Source organism: Panthera leo, chromosome F2 (genome assembly GCF_018350215.1).
Source record: "Panthera leo isolate Ple1 chromosome F2, P.leo_Ple1_pat1.1, whole genome shotgun sequence".
NCBI classification, from domain to species: Eukaryota; Metazoa; Chordata; class Mammalia; order Carnivora; family Felidae; genus Panthera; species Panthera leo.
This window is the reverse complement of record NC_056695.1, coordinates 78,152,113-78,178,976: the sequence shown is the minus strand read 5'-3', so window position 1 is coordinate 78,178,976 and position 26,864 is coordinate 78,152,113. Positions and strand designations below refer to the sequence as shown.

The 26,864-nt window shown below is 50.4% G+C and overlaps 1 protein-coding gene across 6 annotated transcripts in view; it reads left to right on the top strand.

The window, feature by feature from the left end:
- Window positions 1-26,864, top strand: part of FAM135B (family with sequence similarity 135 member B) — a 280,285-nt gene that overhangs the window by 198,575 nt on the left and 54,846 nt on the right. For all 6 annotated transcript variants that reach the window (XM_042923586.1, XM_042923585.1, XM_042923588.1 and 3 more), the window contains exon 7: window positions 2,404-2,530. In XM_042923586.1, the coding sequence (XP_042779520.1) occupies window positions 2,404-2,530 (127 nt within the window). The remainder of the gene's footprint in view (window positions 1-2,403; window positions 2,531-26,864) is intronic.

Below are 26,864 nucleotides of genomic sequence, written 5' to 3'. Positions count from 1 at the left end.
GTGAGCGCGTTAGCTCCAGCCATGACTTAAGCTCCCCGAGTTTCTGTTGCAGTTTGTACGGGAAGGTTATTAGAAGGAGTAAATGAGATAGCACACGTAAACCCTTGGCCATGCGTTCCGTTGATTAACATTTATGCAGCGCCCGCCATGTGCACATCTCGGGGTCCGATCTCGGCCTCATGTCTAGCACAGAGAGAAATAAATTTGGAAGGATAAAGGTCTCATTTAGCAGTGTAACAAATGACACATTGAGGAATTGAAAATCCATTGATTGTTTAAGAAGGGGGCATTGAAGGACATGAGCAGAAGAATCACCCAGTAAGACCTGTGTTTTGTAAAGATCCCTCCTGCGGCCAGAGTCGGCTGGGCTGGAAGCGATATCAGGGTGGAGACGAGAGCCAGGGTCCAGCTAGGAGCTAAGTGTCCGTGTTGCCCAAGATGGCTGTGAAAAGCCATCTTCCTGCCGCTGGGAGCCCTGATACTCTCTAACGAGGATTTGGGACCTGGAAACTCCTCGTAGAAAACTTAACCTTCTGATGGAAACAGCTCCTTGCAAATCGAATGGAGCGCACATAGATATTCAGCGTCAGAGCCTGGCTTCTCCAGGGATGGCAGTTAAAATAGAACTGTCTTTTGTTCTCTGGGTTTTATAGGAAGGATTTCCGTTAGTTACCTCACAGTGGCTGGGAACAAAGGCAACCCTTTAAAATGATGGGAAACACCTGTCAAATGGGGCAAGTTCTGGTTTTTCCAGAAAAGTGACTTTCCCAGCATTCCTCAAGTCCAATCAGGAAGGAGCAGGTGAGAAATTAAAATTTAACCTCAAAAGACCTTCCGCCTTTCCTGAAACACCCTCAAGAAGAGACTCCAGTGTTTCAGCCTTAAATGGGGCAGGTGGATTCCACTGGGGGGATTCAGATCCTCTGGAAGAGTCAGTCAAGGCCACAGTTCAGGAAAATAGCTGGTGATTCCAGTCACTAACTTGCAGTCTGCCCCCGAATATGCCGTGAGCATCGCTGCTCATGCACATGTTCTCTGTTTTCCTGCAATGTTCCTTTGATCCAGTTGTAGCCAAACTGCACCCTTGCTTTAAATTGCAGTTCTGGCTTAGTCGGTTAAGCGTCCGACTTCGGCTCAGGTCATGACCTCATGGTTCATGAGTTCGAGCCCCGCGTCGGGCTCTGTGCTGACAGCTCGGAGCCTGGAACCCGTTTCGGATTCTGTGTCTCCCTCTCTCTCTGCCCCTCCCCTGCTCACACTCTGTCTCTGTTTCTCTGTCTCTCTCAAAAATAAATAAAGGTCAAAAAATTTAAAAAAAAAATCACAGTAAACAAATCAGAGTAATGACTGTATTCTGTTCGATTAGGGGTGTGTTATTAGCAGCGGTGGCTACATAAAGATAATAATGATCGTGGAAGGTTTTATTGTATTTGTGGTGTCATCGACATCAGCTGGAACCTTCATCGAATGACTGCTGTTTGCCTGACGCTGCACTTGAAGCCACGTTGGGCCAGTCTCACAGAATCCTCAGAGGCCCCGGTGAAGGTGCTGGTGTCAGCTTGCCCGGCATAAAAGCTGTCCCCTCCCCATGTCATGGAGCTTATGGGCACTGTCACCGGGCTCCCAGTCTGGACAGACCAGCCTGGATGGCGGCCCCTCACCCCTGGGCCGTGCTCTACCGGTGACCCCTCGACTATCCCTCCTCCCCCCTGGTTCGCTTTATAAACTGCTCTCCAGTGCGCCCTGTTCTGAGTTCACCTTCGTGGTATCCCCTCTACCTCCCTCTCTATGCAAAATGTCTTCACAGAGAGGGGGCTGGGCCTCCGTCGTCTTGCCACCTGCCACCTGACTCACTGCCAGGCCTGTGGCGCTCACCGGATACATGTTTGAATACGTGAATTAAAAGTATCATATTAACTTTATTTCCCGTCAGGGCGTTAAGCAGGGATGTGGGTCGCTTGGACTGGATCCTTCCAGGGAGATTCCTTGAGCAGCTGTGATGCTCACGCTCTTCTACAGGACAAATGGAGGCTCAGGGAGGGGAGGGGTTGAAGGAGCTCACCCCAGACTGTGCCCCGAAGGGAGCAGACACAGGACTCAGACAGTAGCGGGTGGAGCCCCCGTCCTTCTGTCCCTCTGGTCCTGGGGCCTTGGAGCTGTGCCTCGGTGTCTGTCGGCAGGTGGACAGTTGGCCTTTCCGGGCATGTTCGTGTTCACAGAGCAGGCTGTGTGCCCTCTTCGCTTCCCAGGATCGCGTGCCGGGTGCACCCCTTGTCGGGCCGGCATCCTGAGGGGCAAACTGCTCCTTCTCGCCGTGTCCCACTGACAGCCCGGAGGGGCAGAACCAACAGCACCATCGCTTTCTTCACACTGTTTCTCCCTCTTCAATCCCCCGCCTTTCAGTTTTACCCGTCCGGGAAGAGGGTCCTGGCTTGGTAAAGGCGGCCCAGACGCGGGACCGGAGCAGTCCAGCCTCTCTCTGGAGAACCTGGTCTTCGGAGCTGGGTACTGCAAGCCGACTTCCTCGGAGGTAAGGTCCACACGGGACGTGGCCCCGGGGCCAGATGCAGCTTCGCAGGGGTGCGTGTGGGCCCCTTCCTCTCACCCGTCCGTCCGTTCCTTCCTTTCTGTGAAACATATTCCTCATGCCGGACCCTGGGGTGGACACTGTAGGGTCCTCTTCTGGGCGGTCCCTTGCGAGGGCACGTGGTGAGCGGCTTCCCCTGGACCACATGGTAACCTGGACAGCCCGTCGGCCGTGAGCCCCTGTCAACGCCTGCCTCCGTCTCCCACTTGCTCACTTCTCTGAGCCTCAGTTTCCCCCCTTGAAGAGTGGACTCACAAAGATTCAGTAATCTTCTGGGGTTGTGTGTGGAGCCATCGGTGCGATGAGTGTGAAGGTCCTAGTCCAGTGCTGGTATTCAGTAGGCGCTCAATAAATATGCACATCCTGACCGTTCCCTTCTTCCTTCTTCCCAGTCAACTCCCGTCATTACCTCTCTGTGAGGCACAGGGCCTTGGCCACACTCAGGGTTGCTGTGCCCGGACTTCTCCTGAGCCAACACGTCATTAGGTTTGTTAAGGACTTGCTCAGAAATAACCAGCCTGCATTAGAGACGGATAGAGGGAGGGGCAGATGATAGTATTTCCAACTAGCGGTGACATATTTATGTAGACACAATATATATAAAGAGATCCGTTGAAAAGAATTGGCTCACGTGATGATGGAGGCTGAGGCATCCCCATGACCCATCCCTGCAAGCCGAGGACCCGGGAGAGAGCCGGCGGGGGGCTCCGGTCTGAGCTCAAGTGGGCAGGCAGGAGAACGCGGGTGTCCCAGCTGGAAGGCAGGCAGGGAAAGGACATTCTCTCACTGTCCCCTTTTGTTCTGCATTTTCTTAGCTGGTCAGCTGATGCCGCCCACCTCGGGAGGGCGATCGGCGTGAACTCGGTCCGCTGACTCAAGTCAGTCTCCTCCAGAAACCCTCACAGAGACAGCCGGGCTAAAGTTGTACATGGTGTCTGGGCACCCGGTAGCCCGTCGGGTTGACCCAGTGAGCTGTCACACAGTCCACAGTAGAAGCGTGGAAGTCTGCCTACCCAGACACGAAAGAGGCACCCCCTTGTCCCGTGCAGCCCTGCCCCCTCCTCACATATCCGGCTCTGCTGGCTCTCCTGTGACATCACCTCTCCCTGCCTGTGGCCCACCCAGGAGGCTTGGCCGCAAAGGTGGCTGAGCCATGCGTGTCTCCATCTGGTCCCAGCCGCGGTGTCTCGTGTTCTCACGATACAAGGAGCTGAGGAGAGAGCTTCTGAGACCCTCCTGAGGGGCAGGGTTCTGTGCCCAGGAACGAGCAGTCTTTAAAGCCAGATAGAACTTCCTCGGAGGTGGGCTCCAAAGACTTGTAGATGCCACCGAGCCTCGTACCAGTTTCCTCAGCATTGACACTGGACCCAGCAGATAGTAGCGAGGGGGTGGGAGTTCGGGACTTCCTGCTCCCTCTGTGTATCCCCAAGGCCAGGCACTGACCCTCCATCGTTAGTGGGTGCTGTGTGCGTCCCGTGGATCAGCCCCAGCCCCCTGCTGCAGGCCCAGCCCCGTTCCAGACTCCTGATGGGTAGACCGAGGCCTTCGTTGTGACCACGTCACAGGGCCAGGGCCGCTTCCCCCTCAGCCGACTTCTCACTCGCCCGCATGTGCCTCCCCAGAGGATCTACCTGAAAATCTCCAGCTCAGACCATTTCCCAGGTAATGTGGCGTAGGACGTTAGGGAATGTCAGAGATCGGTTCAAAACATTTTTGACACATGTTCCAAGACAAGGGCCTTTTCTAGGTCCGCGGGAACACGGGATGATTATGCTACAGCATCTCCCAGAGGGAACTCTTATGCACATCCTCTGATGCCTCGTTCAGATGCCACCACCTCTGAGAAGCACTCTCTGATTTCCTAGGAAGAAGTTCTCTCTCCCAAAGGTTCCCTCCGTGGTTGGCTCTAGGCATCTCTGTCTCTCCTCCGCCTGATTCCGAGTGGCTGCGGATAGAGGCCAACTCACTCAGCAGCACATCCCTGGGCCCAGCACCGTGTGGGGCCGCCCCTGGAGACTGTTCAGAACCTGGGACCTGGGACGGGCTGGGGCGGGGGACACGGACTCTGCCGCATCCGAGAAGCCGCGCATGACCCAGCCAGATCTCTGCCTTTGACACGGTGTGACATGGGGGAAGGAAGATTATGGTGTCAGACACCTGCCACGCTCCCCAATGCCATGTGACTTGAGGGCGTTCATTCACCCTTGCAAACTCAGGTTCTCAACTTGAGAAAGGGATAATACCTGCTTTTAGAGAGGATTTCAGGAGTTAATATGTATAAAGACTACAAAAATAGACTCATAGCAGGAACATGATACAGTATAGTTTTTTCTTCCCCTTTCCGTTTCTTTTCTTGGCTATTTTTGGGGATGTGTGTCAAAGAAGACATCCCTGTCTTGTACAAGAGTCAGATAAAATAGCTTATTTGTGGGTACTCAGCAGTGAACTTGCTCATGGAGCTTAGCTCAATGGGTTATTTTCGGGACCTGATTCTTTCCCTGTGTATTTTCCATTTGGGTCCCATCCAATTATGCGGGCTCAGTGCTGCACACCCACCCTGTGCCTTCCCACCAGGCAAGGGCTGCTGAGCAGAGAACAAAATCCACTCCCCCTGCCTCCCCTAGGAACGGTGCATCCAAATCCCCAGGAAGCCCAGTGCATTAGCAAATAACATGGGGATCCACGCAGATTGCAGCATCAGCTGAAAGGATTAGAGACCAGGTGTTGCCTTCAAAATAAGCCTTTCTGTGCAGAGACGTTTGCAGAAGCTAGAGCGTCATAGCAGAATGAGTTGACCGCATGAAACATCATGGGTCCCTTTCCCAACAGCCGGGCCCCTCCCTCCCTCCCTGTGTGCATCCCGGCTCTTTCCTCTTTCCCAGCTCCAGGCGGCTGGTGCTTCAGATTAGACTTGGAGCTCCCATCCCCTCCCCATCAACAGCCGGCAAGCTCTGCCCGAGGGGAATTATTTTGCCTCTCTGATTTGCGGCTTATCTGTCAAAAAGGGACACTAATGCCTGCCTTGCAGGGTTGCTGAGAAGATTAAATGAAATAAGCATGTAAGAGCCTGGAGCGTAGAGCCCAGCACAAAATGCTCAGTAAAACCCTCTGTTGGATTATTTTTCTTTTAGTTTATCCACATAATTAAATCGAACGTTCCTCCAAGAGCCCCAGTGTGGCCTTGTGGGTAGGACATTGAACGAAGGGTCTTAGGTGTGGTTTTGTTCTTGGCTTTGGCACTAACCTGCTGTGTGACCTTGAGTCAGATCATTGCCCTCTCTGGGTCTCAGTTTCCTCATGTGTAAAAGAGGATTGGACAAGATGATGCTGGAGGTCCCCTTTAGTCCTTTCTCTGCTATCTCCCCTGTGATATCCCTGTCACTGCCTGGTGCAGTTGGGGACGTTTGACACATACTTGACTTATTAGTCCAGATTCTCCAGAGACACAGAACCAGTAGGATTGTGTATGTGTACACACACACACACACACACACACACACACACACACACGCATGCACAGATCGATGCTAAGGGAGTGTTTCATGCTTTTCTGGAGGCTGTCAAATCTGAAATCTGCAGGTTAGTTCAGCAGTCTGGAGACACGATAGGAGTTGCAGTTTGAGCCCAAAGGCAGTCTGCTGACCAAATGACCAAATCCTTTCTTCTTGGTGGCAGGGGGTGGTCAGTCTTTCTTTTAAGACCGTCAACTGATGAGGTGAGGCCCACCCACGCCATGGAGGAAAATCTGCTTTGCTCGGAGTCTAATGACTTAAATGCTCACCTCATCTAAAACATACCTTCACAGAAACACCTAGGATAATGCTTGGCTGAGGAGCTGGGTACTGTGGCCTGGCAAGATTGGCACGTAAGATCTGCGGTCACACTTAATAAAGTGCTCAGGATCAGGAATCCAATTCTCGAAACCAGGATAATCCCTTTCTCCCGCCAGGGATGCCGCGCACTCCCAGCGTCGCTGAGATCAGTGGTGTTGTTCCACTGCCCGGGGAGAGGATGGCAGCCTGGTGGACGAGCACAGGCCGTAGGGTGTCCTGGTCCTCAGAGCTCAGCCTCCGTGGGCAGAAGCATCGGTACATCGCGTGCTCATCCATCCACATGCTTAGTCTCGACTAGGTGCCGCCCCACCCCCCCCCCCCCCCCCCCCCCGTGTGCCGCAGGGGCTCAAATGGATGCACCTTGGCCTCTCCCTCGGTGGGTCGTGGGATCTAGTGCACGAGGCAAAGCAGTAATCGAAGCTTTAAAAATTCCGCAATAGCGTGTAAAGTCTGATGCCGATCATTTCACATTGAGTTTTTGAACACCTGTTCCGTGAAGCCGTGGACGCCCAAGGGCTCCGTCAGTTTCACCAGCCACCGTGTGGGATTTCCTTTTGCAGGTGAAGAAGCCGGGACACAGGTTTAGTTCTGTGTCTACAGTCATAGGACTGGGCAGCCTCTTGCCACGGCCCCGCCCGGTCAGTCTGCTGCTTCGCAGGGCTGGGCGTGGTCTTTCTGTGTCCATGGCGTGTGCCTGATACAGCGCGTGTGCTCAGGAGACCTTTGTTGAACGAGCACCTGTCGGAAACCGTGGAATCCGAGAACATCTGAATGCGAGAGGACAAAAGCCCTTGCGAGTAGATGTTAGGCATTTAACTTTCCAACAGATGCATTCCACCCGATGCTTTGAGCCTCCCTGGCCCCTGGCTCACCTGTGGAAATCACAGAAGCCGTGCTGGGGAGTGGGGGGACTCGTGCTCTGCCGGAGCAGATGAACGCGTCTGAGACGAATGTGTTGGCCACCAAAGTGAAATCCCTCCATGCTCATGTGACGTAGAACATACTTTCCAGACCCAGGAGTGTGTCGTTGAGAGAATATTCCAGACTGTGGCTCTGGGGCCACTTTCCTGCTAAGTCGGGTGGCAGGGGGTTGTAAACCGGCATCTTCCTGGAAAGGAGTGATGCTCCCAAAGCACACGTATACAAAGTGCTGAGCTTTACAAAGCCTTACACGCCGAGCCTTGTGGCATGACAGCCCCTTGCTGGAGGCAGGCATATGTCTGCAAGGGCTGGGTGGGGTGGAAACCGAGGCACAAGGCTGATCTCCAGGCGAAAGTCTCCCACTTCCTATATCTGCCCTTCTTCCTACTCTTCTGCTTCCATTTTTATTGGGTGCTTTGTACTTCACCCTTGCTTTAAATTCACCCTTGTTACTGTAAACATCCTCGTATCCCTTTCGCGAGCATCCGGAGTCCCACGGCTAAGGCACGGACGTTCATTATTGCTGTTAATGCGCCATCATATTGCCTCTCGACTGCGATGCGTCTCCGTGAGCAGAGATGCTGCCGTCAGTCTATTCACTCATCAGATATTTATCAAGCACCTACCATGGCTCAGAGACCAGGCAAGGGGTTGGGGACACCACGCTAATGGGAATGTCAGCCTCAGCCCCCACCTGGTGGGGCATCTTCCTTTCTGTAGCCCCCGGCACCCATTCGAGGTGCTGGTCACTGTAGGTGCTCAGTTAGTGTTGGATGTAGGTGAGGTAAGCTGGTGCACCGTGAGGTTCTTGGTTACATATGAGGGGTGACCACAGCCGACATAGCCCTCAGACAGTAGGTCCAGTACCCAGGACCCAGGGCCCACAATACTTTGGGGGCCAATGGAATGTTTTAATGTCTTGTAAAATCAAAACATATATATGCATACACACACATATGCATCTACCTGTATCTACATATGTGCATGTATATATGTAATTATGTCATTCCAATCCTGAAAATAAAATTTTAAATATATCTTCTATTTTCTAACAGATGAAAAGTCCCAGTCCCCAGCAAAGGCATAATCTGGCTCTGGGGACAAATACTATTAGCTTAGCTTTCATTTTTACTTCCTGATTACAGACACAAGAAAGCACAGCCCGGTAAACCCAGATGTTCTCCCCGAGGTGGACAGGTGCACACTTAGCAGTGAGCTTTCTGTTTAGCCCCGTGCTTTGTCAAAGCTCATCACACCAGTGTGATGCCCGCCTGGGGAGTGGGCTGTACAAGCATTTGTGTGGGGATAAGCACAGACAACTTTGCAGTCCGTGGGTGCCACGCTCTAAGGTTAACTACCTGGGGACGAATCCGACATCATCAGGAAAACACAATCGTTATCGAAAGAAAAACATGTTTCATAGTTTTAAAAATTGTGTTGAGTGATGTCTGCTATTTTCAGAATTAAGATGCCAAGCACTGTTGTACTCGCCCTCTGTGCTAAAATTAAATAGTTTATAACGTTGCAAAACAAATAGTAAATTGCTGTCTGGTGCACAGCCGTGATGGGCTTTGACTCTCTGGTGGGTTGCATTCATCTGTGTATGAATCCAGCGAAAATTCCATGGGTCATTTCCACAAAAGAATATAAATCCGTGAAAGTGGACTTTTCGTGCAAAAGTCTACAGTATTGCTTATTTATGCACAACACTTTTCATTGGCAAAAACCACCGTTTTTCCTCGTCTCCTGCCTTCGGAGGTCTTCCTCCTCTCCCGAGTTTCTAGGCACGGTGGGAGGTCACATGGCAAGGACGAGGCAGAGCAGTGTTCTCAGCATCCAGCGTGACAGACACCCAGTCAGCACATACTGACTGATTACAAGGCCAGGGGGCAGCAGGGTGCACAGGCGAGAACACTGGATTGAGACGGACCCCTGGCAGGGCTAAGGTCAGGTTCATCCGTGGATTACCCGTGAGAGCTTGGCAGGTCGTTTGACCACTCTGAGCCTCTGTTTCTTCTTCTTTTCTTAAAGGGGAGAGTGAAATGTGTTCACCCTGTAAGGTTTGCCTGGGACTCAGGAGGGGAAAGATATTTCCCCCTTTGAGCATCCCTGTCTCCCCTCCTGTTCTTCCTCCTACTCAGGGACGGTGTCATGGTGTCACCAAACGTCACATTCACCTTTTAATGTAATTATGTCAGTGAGATGTGCTGAGCACTTACTCATGTTAGGCTCTGTGCTGAGCATTTTTACTGTGCTTCCTTGTGGCTCCTGGAATAGATTCATATTATAGAGGTAAGGAAACTAAAGGTCTAGTAACTTCATAGTTGCCCAACACTGGGCGGGGGCCGGGATACATGCCCAGGTCCCACTGCATCCAGCCAAATTACTTCCACTTGCCGTCTCCTAGAACCCTCCCAGTAGGTGGACAGCCGTGTCCCCCACCTTCACCACCTAGTGCCGGGCAGGTGGCAACAGCTGTCTCTGTAACCAGTGCCTCTATGATGTTTCCTCCTTTGCGTGGTTGAGGATCCTAAGTCTAAGCCATGCCTTGTGTTCTCATTAAGGCAGCGGTCATGTTGGAGCACCCGGGTGGCTCAGTCGGTTAAGTGTCTGACTCTTGATCTCAGCTCAGGGCTTGATTGCAGGGTTGTGAGTTCAAGCCCTGCATTGGGCTCCATGGTGGATGTGAAGCCTACTTAGGAAAAAAAAAAAAAGCGGTTATATTTAACACTGAGGTGGGCAGAGTGGAGCGATGGTCAACAAATCAGCCCCAGTTCTATCCTCGTGGAATTTGCAATTTAGGCAGAAAAAGGAAGGAGATTGAAAAAGTAATCTCATAGGAGATAGACGCTAAGAAAGAATTCATCTGCAGTGCTCTAGCTGGCTGGAGCACACAAGAGAGGGGCCCACCCCCCAGGGTGATTGACAGAGGGCTTCCCAGGGAGAGGGACTTTAAGCAGGGAACAGGACGCAGGACTCTGAATCTAGATCCGTCCCTTGCCATGGACTAGTAGTTTCCTAAATCCTCTGTCTTCCGAAAGCAGACATTAGGAGGGGCCTTCCAAATCATTTGGCCCATCATTTTTTAGAGAGAGTCGTTTCCTCGAAACTTCATTTATTGCTTTATTTACCATGTGTTCGCAGGGTACTTATTTTGGTTGTGCTCATGTTGGAGTGGACGGACATGGCCCAGAAAGACACGTGGACTCTAGACAGGAGCTCCCGGTGCAGGGAATCAGGCCTCATGCTGGTCTGCTAGTGAAGCACAAAACAGGGCCGGGTGCTCGAGACTGGGACACAGTCCGGAAGCACTTCCCAGAGTGAAGGAGCTCTCGTCTGAATCAAAATGAGTGATTGTCAGCTGTGGAATGTCAAGGGGAGGGGAAAGGTGAGGAAAAGTAACATCAAGGCCCAGGGCAGTGAGGGAAAGGGTGTGGCACATGTGGGGACTCCAGGGAGGCAGGGTGGCCAGACCTGGGGCTGGGAAGGTCACCAGTGGCCTGATCACTGGGGACTCTGTAAACCTGGTTAGTCATGACAGTGCCACATGCGGGGGATCAGCATGATGGGATGAGTTGTCATTCTCGCCTCTCTGTACGGGATTGATGGGAGGAAGTAGGGCTGGGGCAGAATCCGCAAGAGCCTGGAGTGGAGGCCTGGACCATGTAGAGGTGAGGTGAGCAGAGTAGAGAGATGGATGGATGTCATAGCTGCAACTGAGGTAGAATGGAAGGAACTTGAAGAATCGACCTATTTGGTAGCTGTGTGTCATGGGTCATAAAGGGCTCTGCTGTGAGCTAGCTTTCTAGTAAGGAGATTTGGCACATTTGATTCATGCTTAAGTGTCAGTGGCTGAAATCATCCATTGTGGGTGACCTTGATTTAGGCATTTGCATTTTTTAATTTATTTTTGAGAGACGAGAGAGAGAGAGAGAGCATGAGCACAAGTGAGGGAGGGGCAGAGAGAGAGAGAGAGAGAGAGTAGGGAGACATAGAATCCAAAGTAGGCTCCAGGCTCCAAGCTGGCATTGCAGAGTCGACGCAGGGCACGAACCCATGAACTATAAGATGCTGTTGAGGCCCGATGTGTGTTCTGTATTTGAGCCTTCATTTGATAAACATCTTATTGCGTATCTAACCTGCACTTCATGCAAGACTCTGGGAGTTTAGCTAGGAGCAAGGTATACGTGCAAGAAAACACACCAATCTCTACTTAATCATAGTGTCTTGGATGCAAAGGAGCTGCTCTTATGGGGCCCCTGACCTGGTCTGTGATATGGGGGAGCTTCCTTGAGCAAGGGGAATTCAGGCTGTGACGTGAAGGATGAGACATGGCCAGAAATGAGGCGGGGGAAGTAGGGCTGCCATGTACAGTTGTGTAAGTTGTACGCTGTACAAAGGCCCCTGGTGGAGGAGGTGGGTTGGGACTGAAATCCCGCCCACTTTCCACTTGCCAAGCCAAGCATCAGTAGGGCAAGGGAGCTTCCGTCTCTCCCATTGATCCACCAGCAGGGAAACTCATTCTGGTTAGCACAGAGGCAACCTATGGACAAAGAGTGGCGAGAAAGAGGAAGAACATTTGAGCTACGTGTACTGTGGCAAAGACCCTGGGCTGGGAAAAGGTGTGATGATGCTGTTGCAGTCCCTGGGCTGGCACCCAGTGACTGAGAGGGAGAGGGATATGAGTGAGGCTCCGGGGGGGGGGGGGGTGGGGAGCCGTCACCTGCAGGAACCTGCAGCCTGTGTGCTGAGGGTAGCAGGGCTGACGTCCCAGCATGACTGTGATGAGTGAGTATGGCACGGATGTGAGGCACCCAGACGGTGTTCTGCAGCCCCCCCAGCAGCCTCACCTGCAGCACCCGCTCTCTGCACAGGGTCGCTGGGCTCCAGTCACCACCATACCATGAACGCAGCTTTCCTAGGAAGGGATTGCTCAGGGAGGGAACAGAAGGAGAATCGCAAAGGCCTTGGCAGGTGTTGGATCTGACTCTTGTCCAGTGTTGTGTGTGAATTTGAAAACCGGGTCCGAACATAAAACACTGCCCTCTGAATGTGTGTCCAGAATCTCTGAACCAGTTCCCGCTGAATGGCAAGAGCCCATAACTGACTGTACCTAGAATATCGGTAATTCATTTGGTTCTTTCTTGCCGTCTAGCTGGGTGGTTATCTACCAGTGGATGTCTTGATGTCGTGGAGAATGCCTTTCCTAGTTAATGGAGCCTTGATGGAAGGGACGCTGACGTGGGAGCCAGGATTTCGAGACTCTAGGACCATTTCCCCCCAGAGTGTGCACTGTGACCCCGGCAGACACACCCCGAGCATTTGACTTGACTCAGGAGATGCAGAGCACTGGCGTGTGGGTGGAGAGAGTGTGAAGTCATTGAGGAACCGTCCCCATGTGCCCTGAACACCTACAGTTAATTAGACTGTAAGGCTAGGCTCTGGGGCACCTGCGTGGCTCAGTCAGTTAAGCGTCCCGCTCTTGATTGCAGCTCAGGTCATGATCTCACAGTTCATGGGATCAAACCTCACATCGGGCTCTGCACTGACAGAGCACAACCTGCTTGGGATTCTCTCCTCCTCTCTCTCCATCCCTCTCCCACTCATGCTTTTTCAAAAATAAATGAACTTTAAGAAGGAAACCACAAGGCTCTAGTCAATGATGTAGGGATGTAAGTGATGTAAGCCTCTTCTCCTTACTCTCCAAGCATCTTGCTTGATGCTCTGGGCTTCCTTTCTTCTGTGGTGACCTCGGGAGTCATGTGTTTGGGACGGCAGTGGCACAGAACAAAAGAACCAGGATAGGGAGACATCGTTTGGAGGAGAGCCACACAGGAGATCCGCTGACCTGTATCAGACTTTGGAAAGACAAACTTAAAAATGTTAAGTAACTGAGATTTATGGATTGCTTGTCGCAGCAGTTAGTGTTACTTAAGAAAAAATGTTTCTTTCGATGGTCTAGCCTTAACAGAAAGCTAAAAGCATGGTCTCGACCTTAGCAATCAGGGATGTAGAAATGGAGACTCAGCTATCAGAGGATGGGCACACAAGGACCTGTGTTACTCAGAGGCAAGACATTTGGTAAACTGTCACCTCTGAGGACTTGGAAGGGAGACTGAAGGCCGTCTGAGCTGTGTGTCGGGCAGGTCCTCGGCCTCGGCACTGTTGACATTTTGGGACATTTAGGGAAAGTCCATGCAGAAATTTGGGGCCCGGCAGAGTTGGAAAAGCCTATTTCTTTTGGAACAAAAACACTGAAGTTATTTTAAAAATAAAAAAAACAAACACAAGAAAACTTTGACAGAGCCCAAGAAAACTTCTCTGTTGAATAAAGTGGCTTGAGGCAAACAGCAGATTAATGCATCAATTCTCCTACATATCGACCCAGAAAACTTCAAGGCAGCTTCTGTTTACTTTCTATAGAGACCTGGGGGGAAAAAATAAAGAAATGCAGCAGACTTAAGAGCACGGGGAAGAGACTGGAAACAAATAGATTGACAGCCTACTAAATTTTGAAGAAAATGGTGTTGTAGAAGAAACCACAGACTTAGACTGGAAGACTGATTGGCTATTTAAGGCTAATGTCAACCCGTGGGCCTCCTTCCCAGGGTGCTGGAGAGCAAGAGGTAGGCTTTGAATGCTGTCTGTCCCCCAGGGACCATGCTCCCCTCCACCCAGCCTCCCGGGAGGCAGACCCAGGGACCACAAGCTGCATGGACCCAGGGAGATGGACCAAGGAGTTCTACCAGTAGTGAAATTTGTGCCTCATCACGAAACCTACAGACCTATGTCTGCGGTGGGTTCCCCACTCTCCTCCGTCCCTAATGGGAGTGTCCATGTCAGTTTCTCCTTCCCACTCCTACCGTTGCCCGTTGTGAAGGGCAGTTCATTTATATTCTTAGGTCTTTGGTTGTTGGACCAGTAAGAACCCTTTCGGACCCAGTGTCCACACTGCCTCCCCACCCCAAAAATCCGACAGCTGGAAGGCGAGGCAGTGAACACCTGTGACCAGGGCTGCCCCCCTTGCACGAGGGTGTGGCAGGCGTAGGAAGAAGAGGGGAGCAGGGTTGGTGATCAGAATGACAGTGGTGGCCGACTGGCTGTACCTCCCCGGTCCCATTTCATTTAATATGCACGTGTGAAGATGTTTTGCCAGGCCTCCCTTGCGGTTAGTTGAGGGCCGTATGCCTGGGTTAGAGCCAGTGGAATCCCTGAGTATTTTCCCTTAAAAATATTGTGTGATGCTCCAGGCTATCCGTTCATTCTGTGGTGCCTCTGAAGAGTGTATGTCAAACTTGGGAGTGGCACAAGCTGGGAGGACCCTGGCTCCCTGAGTCTCTGCTTCTAGGAACACTGCCCACTGCACTGCTAACCCACAGTGGCCTTTGTGTGAGTGATAACTCACTGAGAGCTCAGGGTTATTTGTTATTGCAGCGCTATACCAAAGACGAGAAGTCTGATGCACAACACCTGTTTAGAGACTGTAGTGTGGTCTTGAGATGCTTGGTGGGGTTTAGTGGAAGATGGGCCTGATCACGGGAGGTCTCCAACGTCTGGTTCAGACGTCCTCAGTGATTCCTTTAGACCCAGTTTCTAGCAGGCCCGGTGCCTAGGCTACCTGCTACACAGCAGGTGTAATGCAGGGAGAGAGCACACAGGATGTGAACTCAGTGACCCTCTTAAGTGATTTCCCCCAGTGATGAGAACACCCGGCAACGAACCGACTGGCTGTTCGGCGACAGCGTTGCCGAGGTCTGGGTGAGTGTGCTGTGCACGTGGATACACATGGGGGCACTTACACGGGCACAGGCAGGTATGTTTGCAGGAGAAATGAAGCGGTTTCCACAAAAGTAGCTGTGTTCTGTCTTGAGCGCGGTGAGCAGAGGACCAGGACAGTGCACACCTGTTTCTCTCTCCTCGGTCTAAGCCGCTAGCTGGCCCAGGCAGGGCAGATGGGCCGCCCGATGGCCGGACGGAGTCCTGGGGACCTGGGGGTCATCAGGGCCCCTCCGTATGATGCAGGAAGCACCCGCAGGCCTAGCTACTCTCTCCCCTCCTTCCTCCTTTTCCCAGTCTCGCCCTGGACTGAAGACGAGCTTGCAGTTTTAAGAGGAGGAGAGAGAAATGGAGAGAGGCAGCCTCAAAGCTGACATGTATGTCGCTCCCCTCTCCCCAGGAAGCTGGCTCAGGGGGGCGTGTTGTCCAGCTCAGCCTGTCAAACCTACCTTGTCGAACCCCGGCCTGTCCACCACCAACATGTGTCTTCAAGCTTCACAGCTTCGCTGCTCTCAGAGTGCGTGTTAACACAGGCATAGACTCAGAAGTCCAACACATGGACTCTTGGTAGCTCACGGTGGTAAACAGCCTTGAACGTGGTACCAGGCTGCCTGCAGAGAGAGCCTTTCCCCGTGGCTTTCCCTGCAGCTGGGGACAGTGCACAGCAGAATCTCCTGGGGAGACTTTTAAAAATATTATGCAAATCTGAGCTCTACTCCCAGGATTCTGATTCAGCCCAGCTAGGCTGGGGTTTAGACCTCAGTGTTTTAAAAATCTCCCCAGGTGAGTCTGAGGCATCGTCCAGCCGAGGTCTCCCGGAGTGGACCAACAGGTACAGACTTGGAGTTGGACACGCTTGGGTTCCAACCCAGGGTCTGTCACTCTGGTCGTCCAGCTCATCACCTCTGAGCTAGAGATGATGCACCGATTGGGTGCTCGACGTGGAGTCAGAGCTCCATAACGTCCCTGACTCAACTGGGGATTTGTGTCGTGTCTGTGAAGAAGGCACAGGAAGCTCCACCATTTATCCTTCTGCATATTCTCCTCCACCTTGTTGATTGCATCGTCCTTTTCTCCAAATGCCTCCCAGGTCCTACCCTCTCCGCTGGCCCCAGGCTGGGTTAGGAGGCCCCTCTCTGGGCCCCAAGTAACTTCTTGCCCACTCTTGCCTTTATGACCTTTGCATTTCATTGGCATTGCCTGTTTTCTAGCCAGTCCCCTGCTAGACCACACGTGTTGGGGGCAGTAACTGTTCCTCCAGAAAAACAGGTGTCTCAGAGATGGACCTTCAGTGAGTAGCTATAGATGCTGTCTCTGTGCTTCATCCTTCTTAATGCCTGTGATAACCCTCTGAGCGAAACCTCATCACCTACATTTTGGACACAAGGAAACTGAGGCTCAGAGAGAGGAACTAACTTGTCTCAGGTCACACAAATAGAAGGCTGCAGAGGAGAACCCAGCGTGGCAGACTCTGTGTGTCATGTGTGTGCATAACCTTTGAGTCCGCATATGGAAGGACCTAGTCTCCAGTGTAAAGAACCTCCTCTCTCTTTTAATATTTTTTTCATGTTTATTTATTTATTTTGAGAAAGAGAGGTAGAGCACAAGCAGGGAAGAGGCAGAGAGAGAGGGAGAGGGAGAGGGAGAGGGAGAGGGAGAGGGAGAAGGAGAGGGAGAAGGAGAGGGAGAGGGAGAGGGAGAGGGGGAGAGAGAGAGAGAGAGAGAGAATGAATCCCAAGCAGACTCTGGGCTGTCAGCACAGAGCCTGACGTGGGACTTGATCTTGTGAACCATGAGATCATGACCTGAGCCGAAATCAAGAGCTGGATGCTTAACTGACTGAACCACTCAGATGGCCCAAGAACTTCCTCTCTTTGACAGCAGCCTCCCAGGCTGCCATGCACTGTCCCTCCATTGCCTTGCCCTCACCAACAGCTTGTACAGAATGTTTCCTTCCCCTAAATATAGCAGAAATGCTCTCTGAGCCTCTTTGTACTCACAACTGTTCCATCTGAAAAAATACAAATTATAATTGGATCATAACTATTCATTGAGGAGATAAAGACTTGGCACGAGCTACCAAAAGGAATGATTTTATTTTCTGGCCTGTAGGAATGCCTGGACTTGGAACAAAGAACTCCATATTTAATGGGACTGCCATTACTAGCTTTTGTCCTTGAGTAAGTAACTGACCCTTCTAGACTCAGTCTCCCCTGGTCAGTAAGGTAACAGTGATACTTGCCCCCTCTCTTTGACATATTCAGCAACTTGGCCACCTCACTGTATTCTGGGGCTGTGTTCATCTTTGGTAAAACTGCAGTGAGTAAGACACACGCTATCCTGACCTCACGAACAAGCAGGGTACTGGCGGGGGTGTATATATGGTGTATATATATTAAATACGTAATTACATCAATAGGTCACAAATTATTGTGATAAAGGTTATATAGAAGTGGAGCAGGTGATGTGCTTCCCCCTTCTTTCTGTCATTACATTTGTGTCTTTTCTTATCACCTCCTGGTCCTGCCCCTAATTCTGTCCTGCCCTCTTTCCAGGCATCTCTGCCCTCCTCTATGCTCTCTTCTCTTCCCTTGTTTAGATGGCTTGCTTCTCTGACCCCCTTTCCTCTCTGCTTCTGCCTCCTTCTCCGCTCCCTCCACCCCAGTCTTTCCTTTCCTCCATGTCTCCACCTCCCATTCTCTACCTCACCCCTTTTTCTTCACTATAACTCCCTTTGCTGAGAACTTTTCTGTCATCTGTGCCATTTTTGTATCCGTTTCTACTGTTTGATTTTTCTCCTCATTATGTGTTGTGTTTTCCTGACTCTTTGTTTTTTTTTAAATTTTTTTTTTTAACGTTTATTTATTTTTGAGACAGAGAGAGACAGAGCATGAACGGGGGAGGGTCAGAGAGAGGGAGACACAGAATCTGAAACAGGCTCCAGGCTCTGAGCTGTCAGCACAGAGCCCGACGCGGGGCTTGAACTCACGGACCGCGAGATCATGACCTGAGCCGAAGTCAGCTGCTTAACCGACTGAGCCACCCAGGCGCCCCTTCCTGACTCTTTGTATGCCTGGTAATTTTCGATTCAATGTCAGGCATCGTGTTTACCTTTTCATTTTCAGTGCTAGATTTATATGTATTTATTTATATATACATGAAATAAAAATATGAACATGGATTTATATTAACTAATACATCAAAAAACAAATACGTATATATCATTATATATACACAGAGAGAGAGCTTTGTTATGGGATGCGTTTAACTGATTCCAAACTGGGAATCAGTTTGATCCTTCCAGGGCTTGCTTTTAAAGGTTTGCTAGGAGAGACCAGAGAAGTCTTTTGTCTAGGGAGAGTTCAACTAGCTGCTGAGACAATGCTCCTCTGAGCTCTGCCCATTGACCCATGAATTGTGAGGTCTCCCACTCTGACTTGTGGATGCCCCCATCATTCCCTGGGAATTGTTTCCTATGCTCTCATCTCTGGTGCTCTGTCCTGTGAACTCTGAGCCCTTGGCCTCCTGAACTCTCAGCCCTGTCTCCTTGGCTCAGGGAGGCTGCCCTGGCAGCCTAAGTTCCACCTTCCTGCATCATGTCCTGGAAACTCCCTATAGGCAGTAAGTAGTAGGACTCACTTCACTTGTGGTCTATGCAGCCTGATGGCCAATGTCTGAAAACTGATGCTTCATATTTGTATGTGGGTTATTTTGTTTTTGTTTTTCCCAGTGAGAGTGTAAACTTGATTTCTGTTACTCATTGTTGGCTCAAGCAATCACCCCTCCTTCCAACACCACTTTCGGTGGAACCTTTAAATTTAAACATCAATATACTTGCAGATGTTGTTGCTATTATTCTATTTCCTGCTTCCTTGTAAACCACGGGCTGAAATCCGTGGTAGCTATTTGAATACAGGTCTTGAATATTAATTTTCCTAGACATCTTTTGTGGGGTAGACATATATACACATGGCTTGTTTTTATCCTCCTCACCACCACCGTCGTTGTCTTCACGGACGTGTCAAATACACTTCTAAGCTCTTTACATTGATTTACTCATTTAATTATAATGACAGCCTCTGAGCCAGGTTATTATTAGTGTCAACTTTTTTGTAAAGTTTGTTTGTTTGTTTATTTCTTTAGAGAGAATGCACACGGACAAGGGGCAGAGAGAGAGGGAGAGAGAGAATCTTAAGCCGGCTTCATGCTCAGTGAGGAGCCTGATGTGTGGCTCAATCCCACAACCGCGAGATCATGAGAGTCAATATCGAGTTGGACGTTCAACTGACTGAGCCACCCAGGACCCCCTGTGTCACTTTTGAAATGAGGAGACAAATGCACAGAAAGCTCAAGAAACCAGCTAGCCAGCAGCATCTAGAATACAGATGTAGGCAGGGTAGCTCCAGCATCTCCAGCCTCCACCACTAGGCTATTTGCTTGTCATTAGCAGCTGAACACAGCAGGGCCTTTCCAGGTGCCCCGGAGGGAGGACCAGCATCGCAGCTGCTGACCCAAGTGACATTTGAACTGCCTTTGAAGGAGCTAGGGTCTGGAGGGAACGGTAGGTCGTATCTGGATTCCAGGCTAGAAGGATGATCCAGCCGTGAGCCAGGAGGTTCCTGTTGGAACATCGTCATCTTTGGGCAACCCGAGCATTTAAAACCCCAGTTATATACCCGCTGGAGTGCCTGTAGTTTCCACCACGGACTCTGGATCCACATTGCTATGTTCTGTTCTCGACTCTACGGTTTCCCATGTGTGAGCGTGTGTGTGAGAGTGCATGTGAGGCTGGGCAAGGTGCTTATTCTCTCTATACCTGAGGCAAACTCATCTGTATGATACAAAAATATTGGGGCGCCTGGGTGGCGCAGTCGGTTAAGCGTCCGACTTCAGCCAGGTCACGATCTCGCCGTCCGTGAGTTCGAGCCCCGCGTCGGGCTCTGGGCTGATGGCTCGGAGCCTGGAGCCTGTTTCCGATTCTGTGTCTCCCTCTCTCTCTGCCCCTCCCCCGTTCATGCTCTGTCTCTCTCTGTCCCAAAAATAAATAAAAAACATTGAAAAAAAAATTAAAAAAAAAAATATTACTGTGGAAAACTCCTAGGTTTGGGGTGAGAAGTCAATGAGTTAATTTATTAAAACATGGCACGAGGAACAGGCCGGCCTCCCATATGCTGTTACACAGATTACGGTTTCTGGTGACTGCTAGGCCCCCGCCCATGGGTGCTTCCATCTCTTACCCAGGTAGCCGCCAGAGGAAGGGAGCAGAGCTGGCTGGAGGCCCTTGCAACCATCCAGGCAAGAACTGGACCCAGGCAATGAAAGCAGGAGGTGGGGGCAGGGTAAAGAGTGGGAGGCATTTTAGCAGGAGGATACATAGGTCCAGGTGAAGGAGAAAATCCAAGGGCAACTCCTTCTGTTTTTGATGACTTGGAGAATGGCATGGCCTTTCCCACATTACCTTGAACCGCTCTTTCGACATTTTCTCAGTCTCCAGCTCACATATTTAATCAGATTTGATTTTCTTTACTGATGATTGCTGAGTGGTCTCCCTGCATTGATTAGGGCTCTGGGCATTCACTGGTCCCTGGCGGGCATTTGTAAAATGACTGAAGGCAGGAAGTCCATCCTCTGTGATGAAAGCTTCCCTCTGCAGGTTCCAGGCTTGGCGATTCTAGGAGTCACAGGAGGACCTGACATTGTGGTCTCTTCTCCCAAATATCAGCCTGTTCTCCCAATCAGTGTCGTCTTCTCTTCCTGAAAATGAGTGGGACCAAAGGAATATTCCAGACCCCACACTTTGTATCTCCGATGTTATGCATAATTGAATGTGTTTGATAGTTTCTATCATCTTGAAAAATCACTCTTCAAATACTGAAATAATAAAAGATCCATCAAAGAACAGTGGTGTAATATTACCTTCTGTTCCCATGGAGACCAAATTGCTGGTGTTCAGCTGTGGGATTATTAATGGCATTTGCCCATATAACGTGTGTTGGCTTAACCTGGTAAGCAGCCCATGATATTTATCATCACCTGCAATGTGTTCAACTAATTTCAACTTACGTTTATTGTGGGGGTTTTAGGAATGGTTTTATTTGCCAGTTTGATTCAATTCAATTTTCTTGAAGGCCAGATTGCCAATGCCAGGTAAGGAGTTTCTTGGCTGTGTTGCTTAGTCTGATGGGGAACGTTCTGTTCATACGTGGTGTGTATGTGTGTTTAGGGGAGACGGGTCATTGAACAGGATCCCTGGAGTGTAGACGCAGTGGCTATAGCACACATTGGGAGGCACTGTGTTATACACAGGGCTCAGTTTCTGCAAACATGATCTCTTTGGAGTCTTCTAACATCCACCAACACATCTAAGAATGAGACCCATTCTAAAGGTGAGGAAACCAAAGACCTGATAGGCCAGGCATCTATCCTAAGGGCAGTTATTTGAGCTGAAATTCTAACCCACCTCCGTATAATTCTGAGTGATTGTGCTGTGCATTTGGTGTACTAGGCTAACTTACTTAGTAGTTCCGAACAGCACATAAAGCTAGCCGCCTGGGTTGTTCTCAAGGTTAATGTATTTACAGCGATTGGCACATGGTAAATATTGAGTGAGCAGTAGCTCTTGTCTCCTGTTTTCCTTCTCTTGTTTGTATTTTTTCTTGTTTTTGCACAGCTACAATTAGAAGTCAAAGATGTTGAATTACTACTATTTTTGCTCATGTGCACAAAAGATTTTTGGTTAACACAGAGCTGCATTTACATGGATTCGGTTTTTGTTTTCTGCCAAAGTGTCATTGCTCACATATTTGGAAGTAATCTGAGTTAACCGCGTTTCCATAAACACTAAATTTGCACCCATTAGACTCTACTGATTATACTTGGTATGAAGGGATATAGATTAAACGTGCATCCCATTGATAGCCTCGCTGTTGCTTGGAAGAAAGAGATCGTTTTTGTTATAGAAACAAAAGCTCTCTCAATTTAAAAATCTGTCCAGAAGAAACCCTTACATTTCTTGCCTTCTTCCCATGGTTATATTGTAGTGACCTTGTGCATCTTATCTTGTCCCCCAGTTTGTCCCCATCACTCTACAAGCTCTGAGGAAGGGACCATGTCTTTCTTGAACACTGCTGTAGCCAGTGCCTCGGACATGGGAGGACTCACTCCATATTTGTATGGAAATCACTGATGAGGAAAGAGGTGACTAACCCTGTGAGGGAAGGAAGCAGCAGGCCGATTTTCCCCATCTTCTGGAGGAGGATGTTGAGATTCCAAAATCAGTTCTTCTAACACTTAAGCTAAGAGCTCCTTCAACTCTACCCTGTTGCTGTCCAGATATGAGTATCTGGAGATCTACGGATAGTTCTAGCCAGAAGGCACATTTTCCATTTAGTTACCACTTATGTAAACATAGGTTGTGGAAACACTTTCCAGACTCGACATCAGCGGGCATGCTGGCCAGATGCCATGTGGCGATGGTGACTTTGGTGACGGTGTGAATGACAGCCAAGGCTTACATCAGTTATCTCACTGAGCCCTCACGACAATGATGAGGCTACGTTGTAGCTATGGCGTCATCAGGAAACAGGCACCGAATGGTCGTGTTATTTGTCCAAAGTCACGCAGCTGCTAAGTGAAAAGGTTTCGTGGACTGCGCAGCCGAGAGCCTGAGTGAACTCCGCAGACCACTAGTTATGTGGGCTCATACCTCGGTTTCCCCCCTTACAAAATGTGAGCCTTGCGGCTCTCTTCCAAAGACACGGTTTATGCTATGTGAATGTGCTTTATGCGGTGTCCGCCAGGACAAAGGTTGCCGTGGATAAACCAGACTTCGGGGAGAGGATTCTCAGTCTCCAGTCGCCTCCATCACCAGCTGATCAGGTGCTCCATTTAGGGGCAGCCATGGCTTCCAAGTGCCATCTTGTTTGCAAACATAACAGAGGACTGACCGCATATATTCCCCTAATGAGTGAGAAAGGCAGCATGTGAGAGTTTTCTTTTTCTCAGATTTACCCCTGGCCCATCTTTCAACATCCAGAATGAACATTCCTTTCCCGAGGATGCTCTGCCCGACCACCCAGACTGGCTACAGACCTCACGGCTCTCACGTTGCCCGCTTGGTGCAGTGCCCACCTCACTGGAGATGGTTGTCTGTGTTCCCTACTAGACCGAAGGCCCAGGACCGAAGGCAGACCATGGCCTCCTTCACCCACGGCCCCCCTCGGGTGGGCGAGCACCTGCACGCTGTAGATACCATATGCATGAGGGCTCGTAAAGTGTAACGAAGTCCCATCCCTGAGTAGATTTGTCCTCTTATTTAACCTCCCCCCACAATTGTTGTAAATGGTGTTGATAGTGGCTTCAGAGCCAGTTTTATTGGAGTCACTTATATTTTTATTGCTGGTCAACAACCCACTGCCAGCACCCACTCAGGACCTCCCATTCCTAAGGCGGGCACAACAGTGAAGCGCTCTCGGAAACCTGTCCCCAGACCATTCCGAGTACAGACAGGGCGCTGATCTGCAGGCTCCGAGCTGTGCTGACTGTCCCTTTTGCTGTGGCATCATCTGCCGTAGTGTTCATTATTGGAAACGAATCTCATCCCTCCTTGACTTCAGCCATTCTCTCTGCTTCACTGGCCGCTTTCTCTGGGTAGCGAAGAATCCCGTTCCGTATTGATCTCATTCACTTTCCCAGGAGAACCTTGGACAAAACTGATGCTTGCTCATGGCTGCCAGAAAGGCTGCCGGTGGCTTCAGGAAATGCTCTAACCTTTGCTCAGCCTTGCCTACGGGGTCTCAGCCCTCACGGGTGGAGACATCACGGGGAGCGCGCACAGCGCCCACCGCCCCGGGTGCCTGAGCTGCACTTTCTTGAGAGTCGGTGCTGACGCATCGCATCAAGTAATGGCAACACGCTCCTTGAGTTCCACTGTGCTCTCTGCCCCGAAGGCCTTTTACCTGGTTGTTTCTATCAGTATTCATCACAGCCCTGGGACGTGCTAACCCCAGGGGTGGAAGTAACTCGCCCGGGACTGTCCACATGACCATGTCGTCAGAGCTGGATTGCAGTATCCAAATCCAAGTGTTTGGTTTGCTACACGACAGGTGTCTCCAGTGATCACAGCCATGAATTCACAGAGACATAAGGGATGTGGTTCCACGGCCAATTTCCAGACCACGCTCTGTGCTTCCAGTCAATTAATAGAATAATATTAGCCAAACTAACGCTGAGTTCTTACCCTTTTCCAGCCTGTCTTAAGCCTGTGTACATATTCCATGATTTACTCTTTACTCGAACCCAGTGAAGAAGCGATTAGTAGTTCCCCCATTTTACAGATAAGGAAACTGAGGCCCAAGGCCAGGAGGGTTGTGAGTGATGGTGCCGGGATTCCAGCCCCAGTGGTGGGACCCTGGAGATGCCGTCTTGGCCAATACATCTCCCCAGCTGGCGCGCTCCTCCTGGGACCCAGGCCCTTGCTGTGTGTGTTGCTAATTTGAGTGAGCTTCCAGGGACCTCGGTCATCCTCGGCCCCTTCCTGTCTCGTGCACTGATGCCCTCGTTGCTTCCTGCTGGACAACAAACAACTTCCAGACTTGCCTCCTTTCTTCCGAATCTCTTCCCTCTGTTCCATTTCCCCTCGGCCCCTGTGAGATGGTGAACCTTGAAATCATCCTCGTGACAAGGAAGAGAGACCCTCCCACCTCAAAACCCACACCCGTCTTCATTCAGCCTCGTCCCCGCGTGTCCACGCTGCTGACATCATCTCAGTTTTATTTTTACTCCTGCAAAAGGTTTTCCTTCACACTCGGTTTTCCTCCTCCTTTTATCTTCTGATTTCTTTTAAATTATTAGGTCATTTCTTAACGTGGCATTTCCCTTACTGGCCCAAGAAGAATGCACACGCTTTATTTTGTGCTGCACTGGCATCGTGTGGAAACCTGATCCTAGCACTCACCAACCTGTCCTGAAGCCCTTCACCTGTGTGCTGCCACACACACCAGATCACACAGGCTTTAAACCCAGAGATCACACTCCAGTAATCCTCTTTATTCCCTAGCCAAGCCCAGAAACAACACCCACAAAATGGTCCTTGAATAGATGTGTCCAGGAGTAACTTGGGCACCGTGTAAACATGTCATATACTCTACTTAATTCTTTTTTAACGTTTATTTATTTTTGAGAGTGAGAGCGTGAATGTGGGGAGGGGCAGAGAGAAGAGGAGAGAGAGAGAGAGAGAGAGAGAGTCCAAAGCAGGTTCCGCACTGTCAGCGCAGAGCCTGATGAGGGGCTCGAACCCGTGAGATCATGACCTGAGCCGAAGGCAGATGCTCAGCCAACTGAGCCAGCCAAGTGCCCCAAGTATTTTATTTAATTCTAAAATATGGCTGTTTGTAATAACACTAACCATAATCAGGGTTAAAAGCATCCAAAACTCTTTTCGAAAGAGTTTTGCTTCGGTGTGGAAGTCATACTAGCAGTAACATTTGAGTAGCGGAAAGGACAAGGTAGCTAACGCGCAACAGTCTCGTTTACGAGGAGAAACGGTGTGGGGCCCTGCCTGGCCGCCTGAGACACGGGCTTGGTGAGGTGAGGGCACCGAACCCGGAGGCAGGCAGCCTGGGGCGGGAGACCAGTGGCAGGGTCAGAGCAGGCTGGTGTTGGGCAGTTAAAGCCGGGCAAGGAGAAGCCACAGGCAGAGGGGCCGGCTTTGGTCTCTGGAGCAGGGCTTCTGTAAGGGAGCAGGGCCACCAGTGGAGTCACCGCGTGGGGCTGAGGCCAGACGGGCGGCCGCAGTCCCCAAGGTGGATGGGGTGCTCACGTCCACTAGCCCCTGCCTTCTCTCTCCTCCTCGGCGAATCCACGGCCCCGCGGTCTTACGTGGCCTGCCACTCCTCTCCTGTCTCTTTCACACCTCGAACCTGCCCTTCTCTTGCTTAAATCCACCAGAAGTAACTTGCCAGGGAGATAAGCATCCTCAGTATCAGATCCTCGACAAGCTAAAATCCTCTCCCCAAAGGACGTTTCTGCCGGATCAGAGAGCCAAGTGGTAAAGATTTGAAGACCTCACGTAACATAAAAGGGAATCACGCGATATTGAAAACAATACATGGAATGTAACCACCCTCTGCCCACCTCCTGTAACTCGTGAGCCTGGTCTGAGGAGGAAACACGAAATGCCACTCTATTACACCATAATGGTATTAATAAGAATGACAGAATTAACTATAATGCTAATAATAAGGATTATCATTTTGTTCATTAGATCTGCTCTTTGTGGAATAACCAAATAATGCACTTAATATCCACCAGGCATTTGGTTTGCTCTGTAGCTAGTCCTGTCAACAATCTTATAGATGGCATCTCATCCCAAAATTGTTTTTAATAGACAGACTGAGCATGTGCACGTGTGGAGCCTGGAGGAGGTTACAGGTTGCAAAGCCAATGTTTGGGTTCAGATCGGCTCTGATGATGGAGTGCACACTCATTTCGCAAAACACACCGTCTCTCATGACTGGTGATTTCTTTTAAAAAATTTTTTTAATGTTTATTTTTGAAGGAGAGAGAGACAGAGCATGAGAAGGGGAGGGGCAGAGAGAGAGGGAGACACAGACTCCAAAGCAGGCTCCAGGCTCCGAGGTGTCAGCGCAGAGCCCGACGTGGGGCTCAAAGTCACAAACCTTGAGATCATGACCTGAGTCAAAGTCAGATGCTCAACTGACTGAGCACTCAGGTGCCCCGTGACTGGT